We start from the raw sequence: 25,321 nt of genomic DNA, 5'->3' as shown, positions 1-25,321 counted from the left end.
TCCTGGGGTCTCGGGTTCGATTCCCGGCGGTGCCCGAATTTATCACTTGTGTTGGGCAAGGCCGTGGTCTAGGCAACACGGAGTTTTCCTCCGTGGCATCCCAACAAGTACTCCATTCACACACAGAAGAAGGCAATGGCAAACCACTTCTGGATCATCTGCCAAGAACGTATATGAACAGGTCCCAGTCCGAGAAAAGGATGGAAGGATCCTGTTCATATGGACCTGTCGTCAGACAGAACACTAATAATTAAAAAATACCTATCCAATGGGTTCCTGAGGGTCTTTTTTACCGTGGATAAAGGTGGCCGGAACATTCTTAACTTTTGTCCTTGTATGTGTATGGTGTCTTAGGTCGTTCATTTTACCGAAAGTCGCAGTTCGCGCGACATTCATTGTTCCTTATCTGTGAGTCAGACGTCAGGTTTGGAGCCAACACCTTAACTGTTAACGTGCAACGAGTATACGATGACGCCATCGCCATTAAGTGGTTAATACTGTCATCGAGGGAATTTGATAACGACGAGTTGTGGAAAATTAAACAAACATGTTTGTTTGCTTGTTTGTTATAAGGAAATTGCAGGAACAATTGCAACTTTGTTCGGTCATTCTAAAGGACATTGAGGAAGGTGCATTGCAACAATCTTGGTTCCTTTGTCATAACACGACGTTTCGGGGATTGGGTCTGTCTACGTCATCAGGTAAAATAAGGAGACGAAAGGAGTCCTACTCCGTGGGGTCCCTTAGCTAATCTGAACGCCTGTTCAAGTCCAAGCCGGGTGTACACACACCTCACGTCACATTTCATCTGTACATACGCCGACACTCAAAAATTTGTATAAAAATTCCGAATTAAAATCCACTTAATAAAATAAGTATTAAAATTGAAAAAAAAAGATCTTCTGGTCAGTTTTTATGTAGCCAGCCTTTTCACGAACCTGTCAGTAGACGAGGTTCTACGGGGCATCCACAAGCTGTTATCGGAGACCAGAACCTTCCACAACGTTTTGTAGTGCAGGTTGCCGACATAACGGAGTTATTGGAGCTTTGTATATAAACCTCCTACTTCCACCAAAAAGACGATATGGCGTAGGGAAATTCAGTTCCTCCGATTATTAGTAACACATAGAGAGAAAATTTTTGAAATCCAGGCCCTGGATTCAGTAGAATACAAATTCAGCATCTGGATAATCGTACGGCTCCTAGTATCACCGAGGACGCATGAATTTCTCAACCACGTCAACAAATCTCGGGCCCTCCATTCAGTTTACTATGGCAACGGCGTCAAACGAATCTCCGTCTTCTCTTGGTGTAACAGTCACGACAAAGAGGACTAGACCGTCAACGTGGGTCCACAGGAAACCCACACGAACTGGACGCTACCTCCACTCTGACTCCATCCACCTACGCCATGTGAAGAGGGGGCCCGTCCACAGTTTGGTGCTTAGAACAGACATCGTTTGCCAAGAACGGCAAAGCATTTATCACAACGAGACTGGTAACAGTAGACACGGGTAGGCACTCAACGGGATTTCCTCATCCTTCGTCGAGTCCGTCATCGACAGACCAGCGGCAAAACGTCGGTCACATACAGACACAACTCCTCCACTCTGCAGGACGTCAAGGGAGTCTCCGGAAACTTCAGACGCACTGGGATTAAATATAAAATTAGGACCGCGTTCAAGCCTCTGAGACACGCCCTTGTGGAAACCAGGCCTGGAAGAGACCTTCTACGTAACAAATGCTGTGTTTGTTATGCAGTGCGCCGTGTGAGTGAGGCAGAATTTGCGTTGGAGAAGCAGGCAGCCCACTGAGAGTGCGCGTCGGAGGACGCCAACGCCATTTGAAGTAAAATTCAAGCTGGCACGACGTCCCTGTGAAGAAGGACGTCGGATTAATTGGAGAGAAGCCGAGATTCTGCAAAAGGGAATTCAGTTACATTTGGAAAAGAAAAGAAAAATATAGAAATCGGCCCATGTGGCATGTGAATACGAACCAAGCCTGAAAATGTCAGCTACGAGGTGCGATCGGAAAGTTTCAAGACTGCGCGTATAAAAACCCGTACACTTATCTCAGGTATTAAATTCATCCATCACCCTCGAAGTAGTTCCCCTGGGAGTGAACACAACGATCCCAGCGCCGCTGCCAAGCCTGGAAGCATCCCTGGAAATCTTTCTTTGTCAGCCTGTCAAGCACCATCTGCGATTCTGCCTGAATCTCTTCTATCGTCTCAAATCTCCTTCTCTTTAGCTGAATTTTCATCTTTGGGAAGAGGAAGAAGTCACACGGCGAATAAGGAGGGTGCGGGATGACGGCCATGGTGTTTGAGGCCAAAAACTGCCGAACTTTGAGGGCGGTGTGCGCTGGCGCGTTGTCATGATGCGTCGCATGTGGAGTTCTTCCTTTAGAATCAGCTGACAGGTCCCATAGCCTATCCCAACAATGTCGCACAAGTCGTTGATGGTACGACGTCGATCTTCGTGAATGGCCTGCCGAATCTTCGTAACATTTTCGGGCGTTGTGCTCGAAGATGGTCGTCCAGAACGCTCGTCATCATCGACAGAGGTTCGGCCATTTTTAAAACGTGAATGCCACACAAAAGTTTGTGCACGACCCATTGCGGACTCCCCAAATGCTTGCTTTAGCATTTCATAGGTTTCCGTAGCCGTTTTGGCGAGTCTTTGTCAAAATTTGATGCACACGCCATTCCGAAATCGCAGGAGGGTCGGTGTAATGCACTACCAAAACGCCCGTAACTAAGAAACAAATGCTAATTCGATGATGCCGGCTGGCACACTGATTCACTATGAATGTAGGCCGCACCCCCTAGCGGCAGAAGCTCGTACTACATCCGGTTCGCCCTCTAATGACACAGTCTTGAAACTTTCCGATCGCACCTTGTATGTGGTCCACCGCCATCAACAAATCGCGGGGCAGTTAGTCCGAGCTGGGCGCTCCACTTTTAGGCCGATTTCGGAATATTCTGTCAGCAGCCATCATTCCACATTTGACCGAGAGATGTCGTTACATCACGGGCGCCTGAAGATTCCGCCGTAATTGAGGCTGGAACTTCGACGGGGTTTGGTAGGTTTCAATTGGGACTGACTGTAATTTTTATCCGGGCTTTCAGTTTTGACGTATCCCACAGATGAAATGTGACACAAGGTGTGTGTACATTACCCGGCTTGGATTTTAGTAGGTGTTTAGGGAAGGAGACTAACCCTTTCTAAGTTACTCCACGGAGCATAAACACTTTTGTCCCCTTATTTTAATTAACGACGGAGACAGAACCAATCTCCGAAACGTCGTATTATGAGAAGGAACAGGCGATAGATAATGTCCACAATTTTAGCCAAAAATATTTTTGATTTCCTTTTTATAACGAGGATTCGCACTGTGGAGAAGTTGTGCGCAAATTTCGTTTAACCTTTAATTTAAGCTAGTTATTCCCTGACCGAAATCCGATGTACCCATGAATTTTGCAAATATTTTTGGCACGGCTCTGGTCGCTTGCCTAGATGAGGTTTTATTGAGAATCGAAAGTCATAGGTGCAAGCCGGTATCTTCGTTGTCCACGTAATAAGCCATAAGCTTTGTTCGGAAATCAAGGAGAACTGGAATTGATTGATGATAAATAGAACGTGCAGGGTGTGTTTGTGATTACGAGGAAGTGAAAAGTGGGAAATTTAAATATGTAGTGTACGCGCGTCAGTAGGTGAGCGTGGAGTTCCTTTGTCAAGGAGGACTCTATACCATGGATACAGCTAATGTAGACGCTAACAACAGTAAGGGATTTTATTTGCAAGTAACTGAACAAGAATTCAAATGTGTAGGTTCGCCTATTCAGAACTCATTTTCTTTTACATATCACATACAATTGGCCTTGGTGTTTCAGATACAAATCATCGCCCTGATGATGGAGGCAGTATGACCTCTCAAACGTTGGTAAACATCGACCAGACTACACAGCGCAAGAACCCAGAAGACATAAATCTTCATACTCATCGCCCTGATGACGGAGGCAGTATGACCTCTGAAACGTTGGTTAACATCGACCAGACTACACAGCGCAAGAACCCAGAAGACATAAATCTTCATACTCATCGCCCTGATGACGGAGGCAGTATGACCTCTGAAACGTTGGGTAACATCGACCAGACTACACAGCGCAACAACCCAGAAGACAGAAATCTTCATACTCTGATGACGGAGGCAGCATGACCTCTTTAACGTTGGTAAACATCGACCAGACTACACAGCGCAACAACCCAGAAGACAGAAATCTTCATCGCCCTGATGACGGAGGTAGTATGACCTCTGAAACGTTGGTTAACATCGACCAGACTACACAGCGCAAGAACCCAGAAGACATAAATCTTCATACTCATCGCCCTGATGATGGAGGCAGTATAACCTCCGAAACGTTGGTTAACATCGACCAGACTACACAGCGCAACAACCCAGAAGACAGAAATCTTCATACCCATCGCCCTGATGATGGAGGCAGTATGACCTCTGAAACGTTGGTTAACATCGACCAGACTACACAGCGCAACAACCCAGAAGACAGAAATCTTCATACTCACCGCCCTGATGATGGAGGCAGTATGACCTCTGAAACGTTCGTTAACATCGACCAGACTACACAGCGCAACAACCCAGAAGACAGAAATCTTCATACTCGTCGCCGTGAAAACCTAAAATCTTACGCAAAGCCTTTATTTAAAGCTAGTCAGACTATAGATATCAGAGACAGAAATAATTGGTTTGATAAATACTGAAATTGTCTAAAGATACTTCAGATAAAGATTGTCTCACTTTGTCTTGCGTTTTATGTATTGTACGAGCCTGTAACTTGCTTGCAGCCTTTCAGTGTGAAACTGAGAATGTTAAATTTCAGATTACATGAATCCGGAACTCACATTATCATCTAGGTCGACCTTCGAAATCCGATCACTAGTTGGAGCGAAAGATACAGATAGATATTGATGATCATGCTTGTAGCACGCATATAAGACCTCGAGAACGGCTGATACGATATCAGTTTCCTTCGATACGAACGTTGTGTCATGAGGGGTTAATCCAAATTCATCGGAAGAGCGATCACGTGATCGCCCGTGCTGCCATATAGACCTTACGGTGATCATACGAACTATTTGTGCCGTTGTTGGCAACGCCTAAACTGTTCGATGTAATGAATTAAATTGTTATGTTGTCATCGTGAAAAAGAAAGCATATTCTGTTGAAAGAGGTGAATTATTAAGCACTCTAAACAATTATTCACAACTCTACAACTTGAGACGGTAATTGTCTCAGTATCTGAAAAGACTAGTGACAGATGGAGGGTTGTCTGTAATGTTAAATGCAGTTCTTGTACACCTTTAAGAAGATAACATTAAGCAGTGTGTGTCGTCGGAAGATTTGTGCACGCCAAAGATTAAATAGAAGTCAGAAGTGCTGACGGTAAGTCAGTTCTTGTAATATTATTCTTCGTGCTGTCGCGGGTTTCAATTGTTAGTTATTATTTATTTATTTAGTGTTCTGTCTGACGACAGGTCCATATGAACAGGATCCTTCCATCCTTTTCTCGGACTGGGACCTGTTCATATACGTTCTTGGCAGATGATCCAGAAGTGGTTTGCCATTGCCTTCTTCTGTGTGTGAATGGAGTAATTGTTGGGATGCCACGGAGGAAAACTCCGTGTTGCCTAGACCACGGCCTTGCCCAACACAAGTTATAAATTCGGGCACCGCCGGGATTCGAACCCGAGACCCCAGGATTACAAGGCCAGCGTTCTAACAGCTAGACCACCTCATCTTATTATTATTTAGTGTTCTGTCTGACGACAGGTCCATATGAACAGGATCCTTCCATCCTTTTCTCGGACTGGGACCTGTTCATATACGTTCTTGGCAGATGATCCAAAAGTGGTTTGCCATTGCCTTCTTCTGTGTGTGAATGGAGTAATTGTTGGGATGCCACGGAGGAAAACTCCGTGTTGCCTAGACCACGGCCTTGCCCAACACAAGTTATAAATCTGAGCACCACCGGGAATCGAACCCGAGACCACAGGATTACAAGGCCAGCGTTCTAACCGCTAGACCACCTCATCTTATTCAATTGTTATAACAAACTGTTAAGCAACAATTACCTGGGATCGCATTTTCGCGTGAATTATCCGAGAGTCAGAAACTCCTTTAGAATGTCATTGTGTACAACAGAGCACACCTTTCCAGTTTTGTAAGTGATCTGTTGGTGCCAACACAAACGTTTCGATGTAGGAAGGCAAATATTTTGGCATTTGTGGAACGTTAATTGGCTGTATTTCTCATTATAATTCTACGAATAGAAATTTCCTTCACCTGTAATTCTACTGATAGCTTCTTATCACACCCACAGACGCCAAACTTCTTTTAATTGCGAAATACCAAACTTGTTACTCTCGTAAATTTAGTTTTATTTAAATTTACTTCAATACTAGCTTATTTATTCGCCTCTAGGAGAACTCCTTTGTTATTTATAGTATTTATGTTATTTTACAACAAATTGTCATAATAAACAGTTGGTTTTGATTATTCTACTCGTGAATTTATTTTAACTTTTAATACGAAAACATATCACGTAATTAAGCACATTAAACTTGAAATTCGACTTACCCGCACACATAAATGCAAACTCAGTTGAAACAACAGCAGTTTAACACAGAGAAAATAAACGTGGTGCTTGTGAACAATTCCAAAATGGATACTGACGTGATCAGCTGGGGAAAAAAGACGACTGATATGTGTAAGTGAAGATAAGGCATTGATAAGGTATCGATAAAATATTGATAATCACACGACATTTCTAGTTGAATGTGCGTAGATAAATACTATTGTCATGTACATTTCCTTTCGGTGTGGCATAGGCGATAACTACAGATTCTCTACTTGAATACTATGTTATTTTACTCTCAAATAAGAAAACTGGGTCTTCAGGAATCCTTGTGAATGTCCTCGGTGCGTTAAGGCCTCATTAAACAAAGCAAAATACAGTAGAAGTTGACTGATAGCTGCGAAAAAGTGTCGCCTAGTAGCACTTCAGTTGTTTGTCTTGGACCCTGCACAGATGACGATAAAGATATAGAATGTCACGGAATAACATTGCACAACAAGGTTCAAACATGTTAACAGGATGTAATAATATTTGATCAGATAATTTTTATCGAACCAAATAAATCTGAAGTTTGATACAGCAGATAGTCTTTAGTTATAAATCGACAAATAGAATCAGAAGAATATCCTAGGATCCCTCATTGATAGCACGACATTCAAATGTTGGTAGGATAATTATAGAAGTTTCTTAAATATCACACAGCAACTATGAATTAAGTAATCATTGACACGAAGTTCAAATCCTTGCCCGATTTAATTCCCACACTTAACGCTAGTGTGTATGTGTTTCTATACAGCGATACGTCTTTATTAAAATAGTCATACACCAATAAAATAAATTACACGCTGTACCGAAGGGTTTGCTTTACAGCTTCGAATCGTTCAAGATAATTTGCAATTGAAAGGAATATTACACGCATTTACGCTTAAAAAAATTAAGCAACATGTATAATTTTCCATTCCGTCACACAAACAGCTGCAGAATTCTTTGCTGCTTGTGTACTCGCACACACATACAAACAGGTTCACTCCCTACAACGCACTCCATCATTTGAAGGTCGTTTGTGCTGGTACAGAGTCCAACACACAGAAATGCAGACTCTAGCGCTCCTGGCGCCACAAGAGGACACAAGCTCTGCTTGGTGTTTAGGTTATTTTTTTTCCCACACACACGGGACAGCAGGAATGATGTTGGCTTTGGTAGTGGTATTTCGTGTTGTAGAGGTCATCAATGGTTTTACACTTCGAAGTATCGAGAATTTAAGTGCATACTCCTCTGATCTTCCACAGAGGATCGTACTTCAGCTTTTCTCTGTAGGTGGCGCGGAGATGGTTGTATTATCAGGGATTTTAATAATTCCTTTGGACAAGGATTTTTTAACCAGTGTTTGATTGGCCTGAAATGCAACACCTGATATCAAGGATTTCGTAAGCACCTATTCTCTGTAGGTGGTACAGAAAGTTAGGTTAGGTGCACGACAAACAGACTAGATGTCTGCCTTGTACGTGTCTATTACTACTGCTCTCCGCGAGCTATTCTGATCATTTCTCTTTTGAATCAGCTAAAACATATGTTCCAGACGCTTAGGTCCTCATGTACAAGCTTCTCTCCTGATAAGATATAATCCTCTCATCATAAGACACAATCTTTCCATATGATTTCAGAGCATCTTTTACAAGCTTTTTTTTAAATTTAGAGATCTAATGGGATTAACCTTTAATTATGCATGCATAATACTGTTTAGTTTTTCAGCTTAGAAATAATTATGCAAATATGGACTGAAAATATAAGCACTTATGAGCACTAGAACACTATCACCATACGCTGTGGGTTCCAGTCTGATGGACCGCTTGTCATGGGAAATACACCGATGTTTGTCAACTGACAAAACAAGGAAAATAAGAATTACATTATTTGGTTTCAAAAGGATGTGTAACACTGGTTTCACATGCGTCTAATGAAAACATATCTGTAGTAATATCTACAAATCCAAAATTATTATGAGCAGTTGATATTAGGTGTCAAGATGAACTAGATGGTGATTCAGAGACTTGTCATTGACTTTACTCAGGATTGCTGGAATAAATGCTAAGAAATATAAAATCCTTTTTTTCTAAATTATAGCATTGAACCTAATGAAAACACCTTCAAGTACAAATACAGACCAGTACAATGACAACACACACAGACATTTTTCTTACCAAATACTCAGTTCCACAGGAATTATATCAAATAAAGGATGTTGAAGAGAAAACACAAATGTAAAATTTTAATTTTCTGTTTATAAAACTACAAAATACTGAAAACATTTTTCAGTAATCAAGTTCATATGATAACAACATGCAATGAACATTGACATATAATGAATTTAAACAAAATACATACATCCTACTACATTTGTAACTACTTTCTATAATTTTAATTTTTGTAAAAACTATATAGTTTTTTTAATCTCAAAATAAAATTGGTTCTAAACAATTCATTTCCTTTCACCATGTTTTACACGGTCTTGCACACAGTGTACACTACATATCAAGAATAAAGAACGCACCTCGTTGAGGGTTAAAACTCAACTGTTTGCGAGTCTCATGAGATGCTTATGAAATCAAAAAGAGTTTTACCATAACCAACAGCAACCCAACAGATCATTTAAAGTTGAAAATGTACAGTACTTCTACCACATGATTTTGATCTTATTCTTACTGAATGACAATAGAATAGCTGTATCAAAACTTGGTGACATAATGACCTCATTTTAGGTTAGGAATAAAGTAGAGGAACTGGGCATGAATAAAAAAAAAATAGTCAGCATTTTATGAACAATTTGATTTGTATATTGATAGATTAGTGCTAAACTTGCAATTTGTGACGAAAATATATTGACTTTGACCAGGCTTGTTCTAAATCTCATAAACATTACCCTTTCTCTTCATTATAAAGCCGTTTATTTCACTTATTTTGCATAAAGTCCATATTTTGAGTAGATTCAGTACAGTATAAGATAAATGTGTACAGCATAAACTTGCTGATGTACGAGAACACAGGCAAAGCCAACACAGGGCAGTACATGTAATTATTTCATCAAGTTTCTGCCATTTTGTACACCCTACTAGTATCTTCAATAATTTTCTGCTTATTGTTTTCCTGTGAAATCTGAATGCAGTCATCTATAAAAAGAAATGATTTAGACACTGTATCAGTGTATGGTGCAGCTGGATTACCAGCCATTTCAATATGAGAATCAGTTTCTTGATTACGGATCTGGGAAGATCTCAAACTTACCATGTCTGATGAATGTTGCGGATGCGACAAAGGATGGAAAGAGGTTGGTGGGGGTGGCATTTCTGCAGACGAATCAATGTTCCCGACTTCATGTAAAACATTTGTGCTTTGAGCATCAGTATTGCAACACAAGTTTCCATCGATTGTTATGCTGTAGGGACGCCGTGAATGAACACATAGACTGCCTTTGTTCACATCTCTTATACAGATGGTGTCATTGACAGCTTCAGGAGAAATGCTATATTGCTGGAGAGATTCTGGCACCGTACCTTTGTCAGTGTTGTGGACGAGGTTTCCACTTGTATAGCCGTGGTCTTCAGTTTCCTTGGTGTGGCTGTCCAGTTCAAATGCCTGTCCAGAAACTTGAAATGAATACATACATGATAACTCACTTTCAGTATTATTATCATGTGCAGTATTATGAATACTAAGGTGTCTTGTAAGACTGTCCTCATAGCGGAAAGACTTGTGGCAGACGCGACACTGTAGAGGTCTACAACTATAATGTACTTGAGAATGAGATGAAAGCTGTGTTTCAGACCGGACGTCTTTATGACAAACATCACAGTTTGAAGTCGTTTCTTTTCCTGCAGCATCCTTATGAGACTGCACATGCTTATTCAATGTGCTTCGAGTCGCAAACTTCCTGCTGCAAATGGAACATTGATATCGATGCTCACCGGTATGAGATGTGATATGTTGGCGCAGAGCATCTGGACGCATAAATTTCTTTCCACAGATTGAACAGCAGTGTGGACGTTCACCCGTGTGCGCACGGCGATGATAAATAACAGTGCTGCGGCCTGCAAAGCATTTGTTGCAGATTTCACAAGAGTAAGGGCGTTCTCCCGGTCCATTATGTTCCAGCCGTGTGTGAGATTCAAGTTTATTTTTTGTTTTAAATGTCTGTGGACACTTTACACATACAAACAGCATTGTATTCTGTGCATCTTTCAAACTGTTGTGTACCTATACAAACAATTCATATAAATGAGAAAAAGAAGTTATACCATTTCTGGAAAGCAGCCTTGTTCATGACTTCAAGGAGTGCTTTTATCATGTTGATAGGAAAACAAAAATTATGTGGGTAAAACTTGAGGTTCTTACAGCAGAGATGATGATCTTCTGAGTTGTGATACCCTGCAGGCTCATAGACATAGGAGAAACATATTGTCTCCATTTTGAGGGTGGAGATTGTATGTTTCTCTGATATTTTGGTGTTTACTTACACATAAATCTATATAGTATCACAACCCAGAACAACAACGTGGTGAACAAGTGAAATAAAGAAAAATTTGACTCATTAAATGTGAAACATGGTCTCTCACTCTAAGGGAGGAGCGTAGATTGCAGGTGTTTGAGAATAGGGTGTTGAGGAGGATATTTGGGCCTAGGAGAGAAGATGATGGGGCGTGGAGAACACTGAATTATAATGAACTTAAAAATTTGTACACCTCCCCCAGCATTGTCAGGGTGATTAAGTCGAGAAGAATGAGATTGGTGGGACATGTAGCGCGCATGGATGGGACAAGAGGTGTGCACCGGGTACTGGTTGGGAAACCTGAAGGGAAGAGGCCGCTGGGGAGACCTAGACGTAGATGGATGGATAATCTCAGGCGGGATCTATGGGAGATAGGAGTTGAAGGAGACTGGATTTTGTTGGCCCAGGACAGGGTCCGGTGGAGGGCTTTGGTTAATTCGGTGATGAACCTTCGGGTTCGGTAAGCCATCTGGTTGGTTGGGTCCACTATTTGGGAAGCCTGAGGGGAAGAGACCGCTGGGGAGACCTAGACGTAGATGGGAGGATAATCTCAGACGGGATCTGTGGGAGATAGGAGTTGAAGGAGACTGGATTTCGTTGGCCCAGGACAGGGTCCGGTGGAGGGCTTTGGTTAATTCGGTGATGAACCTTCGGGTTTGGTAAGCCATCTAGTTAGTTAGTTGTACTTATTAAATGGCAAATTTTTATAGAATTAACTTAGAACTTAATTCTTTACCAACTAACAGTATCCTGTCAAGAAGCTGGACATTTCTAAGTTGTGCACTCCATCACAATAGAATATTTGACACAAAACCTCCAGTTTAATCTGAGTGGCTATGTGATAATATATAAGAACACAGAAGAATATTCATCGCATTCATCACCCTCTATTGTAAGTGGAAAAATCTGGGTTAAGTGTACTCAGTCAGTACAGTGACTAACTACGGATTGGACCGGGGTTCGATTCCCGAGAGGGGCAGAGGATTTTTCCTCTAGACTCTGCATCCAGACCGGCTCTGAGGCCCAGCCAGCATCCTGTCTGTTGGGTACCAGGGGTCCTTTCCCAGGGGGTAAAGCACAGCTGGGGCGTGAAGCTGACTACTCACCCATCTAGTGCCGAGGTTAAGAATAGGAGCTATACCACTTCCTCTCCCAAGTGCCTACATGGTGTATAGTGGGGCAGCTTTACTTACTTACTTTTATGGTATATTATGAATATACAATATACCAGTGTTTTGGGTTCATTATGTTAGACCATCAGGCAAACAATATTCTGAAACCCTTCTTTACAAAATAATCTAATCTTCCAGGCTAAAAATGGAGGCAATATGCTCCTCTAAAATGTCAGTATTTACACGGATGACTCAGAAAATATCTGCACTTTTTTCACTCTTTATAGAAGGTTTTTTGTTGTATCACTTGTCTACATAGGCTACTTCTCAATGCACTTTGTCCACAAGATTTCTCATGCCATCAGAGAGAAAATAAATGTCTGGGGTGAGTATACCGCCAGTCATGCAATGCTTCCTTCTCCTTGTCATTGTCTGGAAATATACGACATCTGAGAGCCTCCTTGAGGGGTCCAAGTAGATGGAAATCTGAAGGTGCAAGGTCTGGACTGTATGGTGGTTGGTGGAGAACTTCAAATGTCAGCTACTGAACGGTTTCTCTAGTATAAGCATCGGTATGAGATCGAGTATTGTCGTGCAATAAGAGAACGCCTTCCACTAACTTTCCTCATGATTTTGTGTGAGTGGCTGACCTCATTTCATTTTGCAACATGTCTCTGTTCCACTACAGCTTACTCACTGCATCCAAAGTTATGTTGGGCAGTGTATCAAAACGTCATTTTACAGGGCTCTGCCGTACCTTATGCAGACAGTAACGAAAGTTTGGATATTTTCTGAATCACCTTCATACCTACCTTTTCAGTCTACATGGCACTAAAACCCATACAAATGACATGGACATCTTCACTGTCATGAAATCGCTGCTCCAATTTTGTAATCAAATTCGGCTTACTGACATAACCTGAGTTAACTTTTAAGATTCTCTAAAATCATTCCCCGGGTTTTCTAACTTGACAAACATCAGTAGAGTAAAATATATACCTTAAAAAGAGTCTGTCCATAACAAGACCTTCATCAGCATTTATGCGCACAGACAACACATATGTATACTTGCACAACTTTAGAAGGTACCAAGTGTGAATCACACACAGAACCCGTTCTATACAAATCAGGGGAATGTAAACAACCTACCAACAAATAAAAAATTCCTATATCCATAAAAAAAATACCTCTTTGATGGCTTCCAAGTATGGAGACTAGCTACAGAACTTTGAAGCAGACAGCAGGATTGGGCAGAGTTAGAAATCTCTAACCTATAATACTAACATATCACAAAATATTACGCAGGGCCTCAGACACGTTCCTTGAACAAGGTCCGAAGGGGAGGGGCTTTGGTAAACATGTCAATGAACCTCTGGATTCCATGAAAGGTGGATAATTTCTTGACCATTTCAGTGACTATCAGTCTGTCGAAAAGGACCGTTTCACGAGTTACTTTGTTGGCTTCAAAAAACTTGATACTATGAAGCCCTTAATTTCCCTAAATAGATGTATTACTGACCTACCTTCATGTGACGGATAAGGTGGTTCTTTTGTATGAAACCTTTCCCACATATTTCACACTGGTAGCTCCTGCAGCCAAGGTGCGTGCCTGTGACATGAACTCGTAACGCAGATGCAGTAGAGAAGCATTTGTTGCAATGATGGCAGCAGTGTGTTTTCTCATGTGACTTCACATGTGTCCAAAGAGCGTGGCGTGTGAAGCTCTTCCCACAGACTTCGCACATGGAATCTTTCTTCTCACCAGTGTCTGCGTGTGTTTTCCTGTGATGATTCAGACCAGTGCGGCCAACGAAAGTCTTATGACATATTGGACATTCAAATGGCTTGTTGCCAGTGTGTGTCCTGATATGTTCCCCCAGATATTCTTTTCTTGAAAATGACTTATTGCACACAGCACACTCAAAAAGCTTGCCTTTGTCTCCGGCATGAACATCGGCATGTTTCCGAAGCGCGCTCTTTGCTGCGAAAGCGTGGCCACACTGTTTGCATGAAAATGGTTTAGAACCTGTATGTATGCGAACATGAAGCTTCATCTGACTTGGTCTGTCAAATCCCTTCCCGCAGTAATTACATTTCATAACTCTCCCATTCGGGTGAATGACTAAATGTTCTCTCAGTTCCTTCCATGATTCAAAATTTCCATTACATGTATAACAAATTAGAACAGAATTCCTTTCTCTCCATCTCTTATGAGGTCTGTTCGCTGCTGCATCATGATCTCCCTCTGGCAGACTTCCTGTCTCTGCCATATCATCCTAGAATAAATAAATAAACGCGGTTTAGTTGCTCTTATAATTGAGTAAACTAATTTTATAATACAGGTTCCTCCCTTTCATAGCCTCAATTAAAAAGGAATCTAAAAAAACAACTTATTAATTAAACAATCGTGATGGAATTTAGTACCACACATTAAGTACAGAATGCATAAGTATCAACTGTTTTGACTCAAAATTACACAAAATCAAGGTAACAAGTTCTGGAAGTTTGAAAATTTCTTACAGTAAATACAGGTCATTCACAAAATCGCACTTCACTACATACAGTAAAATATTATATTGGGCTTCACGTGGGTACATTAAAATAGTCACTCAGTACAGGATTCCACCTCTGTTGTGTCTTTTGTCTTGTCAGCTCCATTTAAATGTTTTATGTGCCATATTTCTGAATCAACAAAGTAATTTTATAAAGGTGGACTACCTTATTTTTACTTCTGTGTGTGTTTAAATGGTTGTTGTTGTTACAATTATTTACCTCGACACTAATTTCTCCATCACTTTTCAGGCTCTTCCATTGTTCTGCACATATTTTCATTGGTTTCTGCTCATGAATAAGCTTTTCAAGCGGCTCCTGTAATTATTTTAAACAACACGCTTACCAAATGACAGATTACATTTTCTATTTTAAATGCATAAATAAAATGAAACTTACTCAAAATTCAGTTTCAATATGGTACTGTGTTAACATGGCTCAAAATATTGTAAAGAACTGATTATAAATAAGATGTGTAGCTGTTTCTAATACTTGAAGTCATACTTATGTGTAAATTGGGTTAAGTACACTGTTTCTCAAGGTCATTACTATTGATATTCTGAAACAGTTCAATTTCACAATTTATAAGGAACATTCCAACATCATTTATAACTCTAGGGCAGAAATATTTGTGTTAGTCTTGAAATAACAGTTTATTTAACTTATCACCTCTTTCAACTTTTCTGTAGTTGCAGAAGAAATATCAAAGTCACGAGGGCTCTCAAAGTTTCCACAGTTTTGTACACTTCCATTGCAGGTTTGCTGCTGTGTATTTTCATTTTCTTCTTGTGGTTTCATATTTGGATACAGAATATCATCAGAATTATAAATGTTTTCTTCCACTGATTTGCTTAATTCTGTCTTCTCTTTCATCCTCGGTGTTGCATTAGCTAAAATTTGGCATGTTTCTGATTCTGAAATTGATAACAAGCTGAAATCAATCCAATCTGACATGACCTCACAGAAAACCTCTGTGGTCCCTGCAAACTCTACCTCCCCTTTGTACACATAATCTAGGAAATCTCGTACTTGCTGAGATCGCAAGTCTTTGATGAGTACGAAAGCATCTTTGATGTTATCTTGAAGAAACCTAGCAAGGTTTTTGAAGTAAGTACTAAAGGCACTTAGCACAGCAATGTGAGCTGTGAAGCTTTGTTTGTCTTTGAGTAATGTTATATCAAAAAAGTTTTCATATTCAAGAAAGTGTTTAAAAATGTTTTGGAGCTGGACAGTACGCTCATTCCACTGAGATAAACAGTGGGAAGACCTTATCCTACTGATAACATCTGAGGAGTGGCTGGATCCATGTATTTCAGACACTTTTTCAATCATAGGATCTATAGAAATCAGTTTTCTGCAAAGATCTTGAATGCCTAATAGTTCAGCAGTGTCATAAACAGAACTAATATTTTCTTCAAACACAGAAACACTTCCTCTATAGCAGAATTCAAGAACAGCCTCTAGATCTTCATTCTTGACATTCTGAAGAATCAACACGTATGGTTTCTTCTTATTCTTTTCATTATGCCTGTGGAAAATGTTGAGTAAATATCTGCTGCAGGCACCCAAAATGCAAGCATGTGCAAAAGTTTGAGAAAAACTGTTTGTCACTAAAATAACATCACATTCTGTTGGATCAGACCTAGACTGCCAAAGATATTGCAGCACAATTTCTCGGTGCTGAGGCAAGGTAAAATACGTCGCATCTTCAGAACAACGGTTTCTTCCAGCATCTAACACGCCGTCTAATCTCAGCAACTCTGTCATTTTGTACCAGTCCTTCAAACTGGGTACAGGAACTGAAGTTACACCTGTATAGATGTAACTAATAAGAACTTGCAAAAGTGATTCTCCAATGTCACTGATCACTAGGTAGCAACTTAAGATTTCATTTGTCAGAAACTGCTTTACGTAGGGACTGTAACATGACAGTATCACTCGATGCACTGGCACTTTAAGATTCCCTGTGACCAGGGTGGTGTCAGTCAATATATTTAATAATGTGAAGTCCTTTAATGTTGTCACTAAGTGACTAAAGTGATCTTCCCATTGGACGGTTTGAAACTGCATTGTTATGTTGTGGTTGGTGGTTGTCCTTTTGTGTATCCTGTATTCAGTTAATCCATTATTTACTTATCTGATACTCCATTCTCATCTGTAAAGAAAAGTAAATTTGGTAAGGTTTCAGGTTCTCACAGCAGCAATTAAGAACAAGACAGTCTTCTGGGATGTTGCACCGTGTAGCTTCCGTCACCATCACCCTGACGACAAACGCAGTTAGCAGATCTGCATCATCAGTCAGTTTCTACAAGACTGCATGGTGCAATATCCTAGTAGACAGTCATCTTCTTAAAAGTAAACTGGTAGAATGCAATTATACAGAGCCATGAAAATTTGTCTACCGGTTTCTGTATTCCACATCAAATCAACACAGAAAAGAGACTTTTCCAAACAGAATGATTTTTTTGTGAGACCCTAATCCCAATGGAGATAAATATTCTTGCCAAATTTGACTGCTTTATGGCCACTACATTTTTGAGAGCAGACATCTATTTTTTTCACACACATGGTGTCTTAGAAAAAGTGGCATAATTTTCGCCCTAATTGAGATACAGACCTAATTTTATACGAATTTCAAAGGTAATAAAATGCCCTTCCCTTGACCTATATCACCAATATATTCAGTACAGTTTTATTTTCAAGGTACTTAAATTTAGAACTTTGACCTTGTATTATTCAAACTATGGTACTTTCTTTGAAAAAATATATTTGTACGTGTAACAATTATTTAATACATCTGTAAATATGTTGGAATTACGACATTAGGGTTTGTGAAACAGTTTAATTACTGTGAAGAGTCACTTCACTCGTGTTGATGTGGCAGCTTCAAGCAACATGTGAAAGCCTTTTGCTTTATCTTGCAAACTGAAAGAATAATTTTCAGCCATGTCACACAAAACCACCAGTTTACCTGATTGTAGATTACATTCCAGTTCTATGAGGAACAGAGTTTGTTGTGTCGCAGTGAATGAATGAATGAACAGAAGTAACAGTTTTTCCAGCAGTGATTCAATGAATTCTTTAGTTGACTTTACAATGGTTACTAACTCACATGTCTGCTGAAATCCACTGTTCGATGGTGATGTTTTCAATTATAAGTGAATAAATCTAATATGTTTTTTGAATCAGTAGGTCCTGGACATTCACTGCAGTCACAGAAAAAAAAATTGCAGTTTGTCTGATGTAGATTGCAAATCATAGTTGAGAGAGTGTTGGCACATAGAAAGGTGATGCTCACTCCTTTTTGTTAGTTTGGATATTTTACAGGCTTCCAATGCAACAATTGTTGTAAACACATTTAATCTACAAAATGTACAACATAAGTAAATATCTCTTACACAGAAGCAGAAAAGAACATTTAGAACATGTGAATGAGCAAAGAAAACTGAGCTGTAGAGCTTTCAGTTCAGAAAGCCTATTTCATACGAAGCCTGCTCAGACCTGCCAATGATGCAGACGCTGCATGACTCGTACCCATCAGCCAAATAAATACTGAATGATGAAAGCCAAACATGCCACGACCTGCCCAACATATTCAGCTAATTGAATTTTGTCTCAGCATATGTATTGCTTGTTACAAATTAAAATCCTTTACCACATTGTTTTATAAAAAATTACTTTTATAATAAAATGATGTTTACATTAACCAAAATTAATAAATACAAAAAGGAAACATGTTGCTTGAATTTGCATTAACTGAATCTTCACAATAAGTTGTTTCACAAAACCCAGTCTCATTGCAGTCCAAACTTGATATTCACAAATGTTTAATCATACTAACACGAACAAAAAATATTTAGAAAAATAATCATGCATTTCAAGAATACAAGGTCAAAATTCAAATTTGAAGACTTGAAAGCTTATCTATGCCAAATATACTTGTTAACTGGTCAGGGGAAAGGGCATTTTATTAGTTTTGAAATAAGCACAAAATAATCTTTGTATTTCAAATAGGGCAGCAACTATGCCACTTTTTCAAAGAATACATGTGCCCAAAAAACTAGCTTTTGACAAATTCGGATGTCTATTTTCAAAAATCTAGTAGCCATAAGGCAGTAAAATTTGGCAGGAATACTCATCTCCATTTGAAATACAATCTCACGCAAAATCATTCAGTTTCTTGGAGGTCGGATTATGCTGTATTGATTTCACACGGAATGATTCTGTGCTTGGGAATTTGGCGACACATCTATACATACACTTAAATATTTATTTAACAAATGATTCATGTAAGAACAGTTCAAAAACACAAGAGGATTAAGAACAGAGTAAGTTGTCCTATATCCTTTAACTTCCAAAGGAAACAGCCATAGTAAGCCAAACTTTTCATTTCTGATTTCTCACAGAGGACAGAAATGTAGTTTGGTGTCTTCTATAAGACGACAGTAAAAACAATAGCTTACTAGTTTGGGTTAGTTTTAAATTTTCACCAACAAACAATAATAATAATGACAACAAATTATAAAGTAATACCTCTGTTCTACAGACTATATGGGAGAAAGGTTTGTCTGTATTAAATGATAGCCCATAAGACTGAGGTAAAAAACACGTTGACACATAAATAACAAACGGAAGTTATAAAAACCTGCTTATATGTGTGCACTGCATTACACTTTATTTTGCAGTGAAATAGAGTTATAATACTACAATAACAGTAGCAGAGTAAACAGTAAAGTAAAGCTACCCCACCATATGCCATGTAGGCACTTGGGAGGAGGGGAAATATAGCTCCTGCACTAGATAGGGGTGAGTGGTCAGTGACACGCCCCGGCCGCGCTTTACCCTCAGGAAAGGATCCCGGTACTCATTAGATAGGAGGTTCAGTAGGCCCACGAGCTGGTCTGGAGGCAGAGCCTTGAGGAAAAATCTTCTGCCCCCTGTGGTTTGGGATCAAACCCCTGTCATCCAGTCTGTAGCTCAGTCACTATACTGACTGAGCTAATCCGGCTCATGCAGTAATAGAATAACAACAGATTTGTACAGAACCATTCACTATGAATCACTCTGATATATCTGCTGTGGTGGTGACCCAGTTCTTCCAAGGGATGTTGATTCTGAAGCCGATGCAGTGTTCAGGAACACATCCATTTCTAGCTGGATACATTTATACTGTTTCTTGCAAATGCTGGTAGTAAGACTGCATTTCCTTGTCTGCTGTCATGCTGATAATGTTCACAACCTCATCCAGGGCATCATCTCTGACAACAGAGAAGTTATGTGTATCTGTTATTTACTCCTCCTTCACTTTCTCACTGTTTTCTTCATCAACAGCAGTACGCATGTCCAAATATCTTTTAGGGTGACACATCACAAGAACAACCAAAATGTGGGTTTTCAACCAACCATCATGGCATGATCGAGTGGTTAACACTGCTGCTTCCTACTCATGCTACTTCAAAACTCGGCCCAGAGACCAGCTATCCTGACTAAACATTTTTTGTGATTTCTCTGTCTCTCCAGACAAATCCTAAAATATTACCCTGAATTAGGCCATAACTGCTTCCTTCCACATCCATTACAATACATTGTATTAAATAAATAAAGACTTTTCGTCAGCACTTTTGCTGAATGTTTTCCATTTCATGATCGTAAAATGATTTTCACTGAACACTACACAACAAACCTAGAGTGATGGCTACATACACATGAAGTGGCTTCCAACAGTTCGACAGATACAGCTGAATAAGCTCACACAGACTGAAGTGAATTAAAAGTAAAAAGTAAAGTAAAGCTGTCCCACTACACGCCATGTAGGCACTTGCACGGGTAGAGGAGGTATAGTTCCTACTCATTCTTGACCTTGGCACCCATTGGATAGGTTAGGTTAGAGGAAAAATCCTCTGACCCCATCGGGGATCAAACCCCAGTCGTCCAGTCCGTAGCCAGTCACTATACTGACTGAGCTATGCCGGCTCCCAGTGAATTAAAAGTACTAATTATTTTGTTTGCTGAGTCTTGTCATCTGTTACCTACTTACCATCCAGTTTTTAAATTATGGTATTTTTAAATTTTTGTTTTGTTTCGAATATGGATATTTATTATATTGAAGGAGCTACTATAAAATTCTACTCCCACGGGCAATCCTATCAATATATTGTATATAAAAGAAGATCAATCAAAATGACTCACATTCTCTTTACTGGGCTGTACAATTTTGTTTCCACCGACTGTATAGACAAGTCCTTGGAATATGCAGTTGTGAAAGTACATTATACAAGCAGCTTCTCAATCAACAGATAAAACCTACTTAGGTAATAAACCTCCTACAGCACCTTACGAAGGGAATTAGGTTGTTACTTGGTGTCAGCAGTGTAAATTATGACACAAAACCCAGGCAGTTACATGAGGAAAGTTTGGTTCAAATATTACTGATGTAAAATATCTAAAAGAAAACTCTCCATAAGTAAAGTAACAAGTCCCAGCTTATAAACATCGCCCCTTCTAAAATCCTAAGTGCATTATAAAAAGCAGAAAAAGAATGGTGTTCAAAAACTTCTTCCTCTCACTAATAGCCAACACAAGTATCACCAGAAGCTTGCAAGGAAAAAACACACCTGCCATAAAGGAACTTGGAAGTAAAGTCGTCATTAAAGTGGATCATGAAGAATGGATTTTATGTTATGTCAAGAAATAGTTGTTGCAGATATGTTGTGCTGTCAACACTGTGAACAGTGTCATGCAGAATACTGCAAGAATAATGATTCTTATTCATTCCAAGATGTTTTTCTATTTGTCTAAGGTTTGGAAGTTTTACTAAAATACCTACACTTTTGTATTATTGCCTCCTACATTTTTTCTCGCCAATTTTACCACTCGGACTTGCTGGGACTTTGGGCTTTGTCCATCATCCAAGGTTAAAATGTATACAACATTTCGAAAACTGGATCTGTTTTCATCTTCAGGTGCATGGGGCAGGGACACCTAACGTGTAGGGTCCGACAGAGAGAGCTATTCTCAATCTCTGGACAGTCTGGGTCGGAACAGTAACGTAAGTATAAACACCTGAGGTCAGGTTTTGCCAACTAGAGACAACAGAAAGATACACAATAAAAGTTTATAAAAAGCATGCAAAAGTTTATCAAGTTCCCTGACGGAGGGATATATACCAGGTTCATACCTTACAGAATCTAATTTTACCACCATCAACAATACAAGGGCAATTCAAGAAATCTCATCATGCAATATTAGAAGTCAAAATTTTAAATTATATATTTAACCTGCTCTTTAAAAAAATATTTTTTAGGGAATGCAATTTAGGCAAATTTTCCTCTAAAACTGAATAGTATGTAAAATGATGCTATTACAAAAGTTATTAAGCATATATACATATTCCACAATTTTGCCTTTTCTTTTAACATCAAGATCTTAATCTTTTACACACCATAAACCAGTGGTTTTCAAACTGGTGTGCCATGAACGTCTTCCAAATTTAATGTAAGGTTTAAAATAGAATGACCATATAAAATTAAACACACAAATTAAAAATCAAAGAACTATTAATACTAGATTATTTATTATCTGTAATTGAGCATATCTTAGTAATTAATTAAAGAATAATGATAAACTTACAATTGAAACATGGAAGCAGAAATTAGTGACAATGTTAATTACTGTTGATGGTGGAGTTACAACTATGGTAATAAAGGTACCTCACTCCACTCTTGCAAATAAATTCATATGGGCTCCGTTTGTTGACAGAGTCTGCCACGAACAGGAAACATCTACATCTGTGTACGCAAGGTTCTGTGTCAATAATTTCTAATGCAAGTTGTGATGAGTGTAGTGACATTTGTTGGAAACAATTTCTATTGAGGAAAAGAATTATTACAAGTAGTGCCCCCTAAGAATGGTCAGATTTGTTGTTATAAGAAAATGTGAAAATAATATATCCAGCAAAAACAAAGTATTAGCAGGATCATGAAAAGAAGAATTTAAAAATAACTGTAAAATTATATAAATTTTGGTTCTCAGCATGAAGTCTAGTGTGTGGAAAGGAAACTTCTGCAAGCACCAAAAGCTTTAGAACCTAACCTAACCAACATAGACACTTTTATACACTAACAAATTAAAACATACCCAAAATATGGAAATCAAATTACTGTCATTCCACCTTAGTGTCAATATTGTTCAGGACAAAGAGCAGCACTCCAATTACGTTAGACAGTAACTGCCCCACCCATCTCATCCTCCTTGATTTATTTACTGTGAGGAAATTTGGTCTTTTAATCCATTGTAAGGTTCAACAAAAATACTAGCAATGAATTCATTATTAAGTCTGAGTAGTAATACATTTTATAACATAACATGTATCTGTTATAAATTTGATACTCATTGTGATATGTTAGTCTGAAACTATAACAAATATACCACAGTATCAAAAACATAGTAACTATTAGAACTATGGCTAAAGTACACATTTATGTATAAACCAAGCATCTAAAAATTTTTGTCACTGTAAAAACCAAAGTATAATAAAATAACATGAGTGCAATTTTGTCATCCCAGAGTAATGTCCTAAGTTTTGGGCAGATGGTATAATAGGGGTACAGCAGGTTGACCTGACACAATTAACAATTTTTCTGAATAACACTAACCATTCCTGTCGACTAAAACACGGAGAAGTAGATGGGGTAGAAATTGTACTGTATACATTCAATCAGATAATGAGAACTAATCCCTTTGTCATTCATGTTTAATGGGTATCTGAAACGAAATTAAATAAATAAAACTAAAGCAGTTACCCTTTTTATTCAAAGTATGAACTAAGCATAGCTACAATCTGATAACACAACAACTTTCCTGAGTAATTGACACCAATTAAGGTATATCACACTGAGCCACCATCTTGTTCCTGTAAAAGTTTTAACATTTCCAATTCTTTTTTCTCCCGGATATTTTTTATACACTCTTCAATTTCTTCCCGGTGTGTTTTATTATCTGGTGGAAACACGGCTCTTCTAGTCTTTGTAACCCACTGCTCAAAATACTCCGGCTGATTGAAATAATGGAACAACACCACTGGGAAGGTTATGTAAAGACCCATCTTGACAACTTCAAGCTTCCAGCCCCCCATTGTCTTTCAGAATTTTTGCACTTCAGTTAGGAGTTAATATAGTTCTGAAAATCTAATGTTCTGTCATAAAAGTTCACAGTTACCAACAAAGTCCTCAGGATGTCATGAACACATTCACCTTGTTCTCATACTTCCTGAAAGTACAAACATTAACAGAATTCACAACTCTGCTACACAGACTGTCCAGTTACATATTTACTGTAACTCAAGAGTTACATTCTGATTCTATGAGAAGAAGCTAGAACTTGAATATCTTGCATATATTAAATTACAAACACATAGAACTTTTTAAATACATGAAATTGTTACACCACAGAACAGATGATTATTCACATCACTATTTCTACCCATAAAGCATGGGAAGGAAAACCTAACGAGCCTAGAATATGTTTATTCAAGCCAATATTTGGAAGGGCAGATGATGTCCCATACTCGCACAAATAATTTACCGAACAGGTTTTAGATTCTTTACTGTGGTGCAGCACGACAGCATATTGGGCTAGCTGTGACTAAATTGAAGAGTGACCCTGTTTATTCAATGCTAACATACCAATTTCAGAATTCCCGGCGTTTTGGGGTACAGTAGTTGTGAATATTTATTATCTACATAAAATAGCGGCACTGTTTCATTGCTTCTAATAAATGTCACAAAACATCAAGTCCTTACCTAAAAGAAACGGATATTCGAGACCTATTTCAAAATGTTTTCCTACTTCTTGCAGAGAACCACCACTTTATCTTATTTCGATTGTAAACAACATTATGCACAATGCACAAAACTGAATATGCTACAGAAAGTCACCAGTGACCAACAATGTTCATTAAATATATTCATGTTACCTCTAACTCGATAGCTTACATATCCCTTTATTATGCTGACTATTATTTCAATGCATAAATATTTGATAAAATGAGCACAACGTGCATATTTCAGTTTCCCTTGCTTATTTCACACAGTGATAGTGTCGTAGACTCACAACTCAGGACATAGTATCGATCAGTGGGTGGCAACTCATGAAGTGCAAGTTAACAGCATACGAAGAGACATCTTGGCACGATACACAAGAACTACTACTACCACAGCTATTCGGCTTACACAACCACCATCAACTACTACTACTACTACTACTACTAAAACTTTTATTACTTTGAAGATAACTATCTTCTGAGTTGTTGAGCCGTGCCGTCTCGTAGAAGTTATCCTGGCCTGAGACGCCCTGATTATGGAGGTAGAAAGGACATCCGAAACGTCGGTAAACTTCTACCAGACTACATTTCGCAGCAAACCCAAAAGACAGCATCTTCAGACTCACCGCCGTGAGAACCTC

At 39.0% G+C, this 25,321-nt stretch overlaps 3 protein-coding genes and 1 long non-coding RNA gene across 13 annotated transcripts in view; 1 reads left to right on the top strand and 3 right to left on the bottom strand.

Annotated features, from left to right (window-relative positions):
• LOC110834989 (uncharacterized) overlaps positions 1 to 5,765 on the top strand; it is a 340,098-nt gene extending 334,333 nt beyond the window's left edge. Inside the window, exon 5 of the long non-coding RNA XR_015534220.1 lies at positions 3,896 to 5,765. This is a non-coding gene — a long non-coding RNA (uncharacterized LOC110834989). The remainder of the gene's footprint in view (positions 1 to 3,895) is intronic.
• The window catches only part of LOC110834987 (cadherin-AgCad1), a 61,221-nt gene extending 54,129 nt beyond the window's left edge, over positions 1 to 7,092 (bottom strand). Inside the window, exon 1 of the mRNA XM_022074765.2 lies at positions 6,658 to 7,092. Within this exon, the coding sequence (XP_021930457.2) occupies positions 6,658 to 6,667 (10 nt within the window). The 5' untranslated portion in view covers positions 6,668 to 7,092. The remainder of the gene's footprint in view (positions 1 to 6,657) is intronic.
• A 1,825-nt stretch (positions 7,093 to 8,917) lies between these two features.
• LOC110834995 (uncharacterized) lies at positions 8,918 to 24,967 on the bottom strand. 10 transcript variants are annotated; one of them, XM_022074778.2, is made up of 6 exons: positions 24,834 to 24,964; positions 19,907 to 20,118; positions 15,530 to 17,015; positions 15,083 to 15,178; positions 13,834 to 14,586; positions 8,918 to 10,906 (listed from the first exon to the last, which is right to left on the bottom strand). In XM_022074778.2, exons 3-6 carry the CDS (start codon positions 16,928 to 16,930, stop codon positions 9,737 to 9,739), a joined length of 3,420 nt encoding a protein of 1,139 aa, XP_021930470.2. In that variant the 5' UTR covers positions 16,931 to 17,015; positions 19,907 to 20,118; positions 24,834 to 24,964; the 3' UTR covers positions 8,918 to 9,736. The 10 variants fall into 10 exon arrangements, with proteins under 10 accessions (XP_021930470.2, XP_021930471.2, XP_087201433.1 ...); XM_022074779.2 differs by having other exon boundaries at positions 19,924 to 20,118; XM_087345307.1 differs by lacking the exon at positions 24,834 to 24,964 and adding an exon at positions 24,661 to 24,827.
• LOC147874555 (protein PET100 homolog, mitochondrial) lies at positions 23,650 to 24,983 on the bottom strand. Its single transcript, XM_087345311.1, has 2 exons — positions 24,853 to 24,983; positions 23,650 to 24,127 (listed from the first exon to the last, which is right to left on the bottom strand). Exon 2 carries the CDS (start codon positions 23,991 to 23,993, stop codon positions 23,748 to 23,750), a length of 246 nt encoding a protein of 81 aa, XP_087201437.1. The 5' UTR covers positions 23,994 to 24,127; positions 24,853 to 24,983; the 3' UTR covers positions 23,650 to 23,747.
• Positions 24,984 to 25,321: the final 338 nt, after the last annotated feature.

Source organism: Zootermopsis nevadensis, unplaced genomic scaffold, assembly GCF_977971745.1.
Source record: "Zootermopsis nevadensis isolate Lab colony 2312 unplaced genomic scaffold, Znev_1.0 Znev_ptg000008l, whole genome shotgun sequence".
In the NCBI taxonomy this organism is placed as follows: Eukaryota; Metazoa; Arthropoda; class Insecta; order Blattodea; family Termopsidae; genus Zootermopsis; species Zootermopsis nevadensis.
This window is presented reverse-complemented; position numbering and strand designations above follow the sequence as displayed.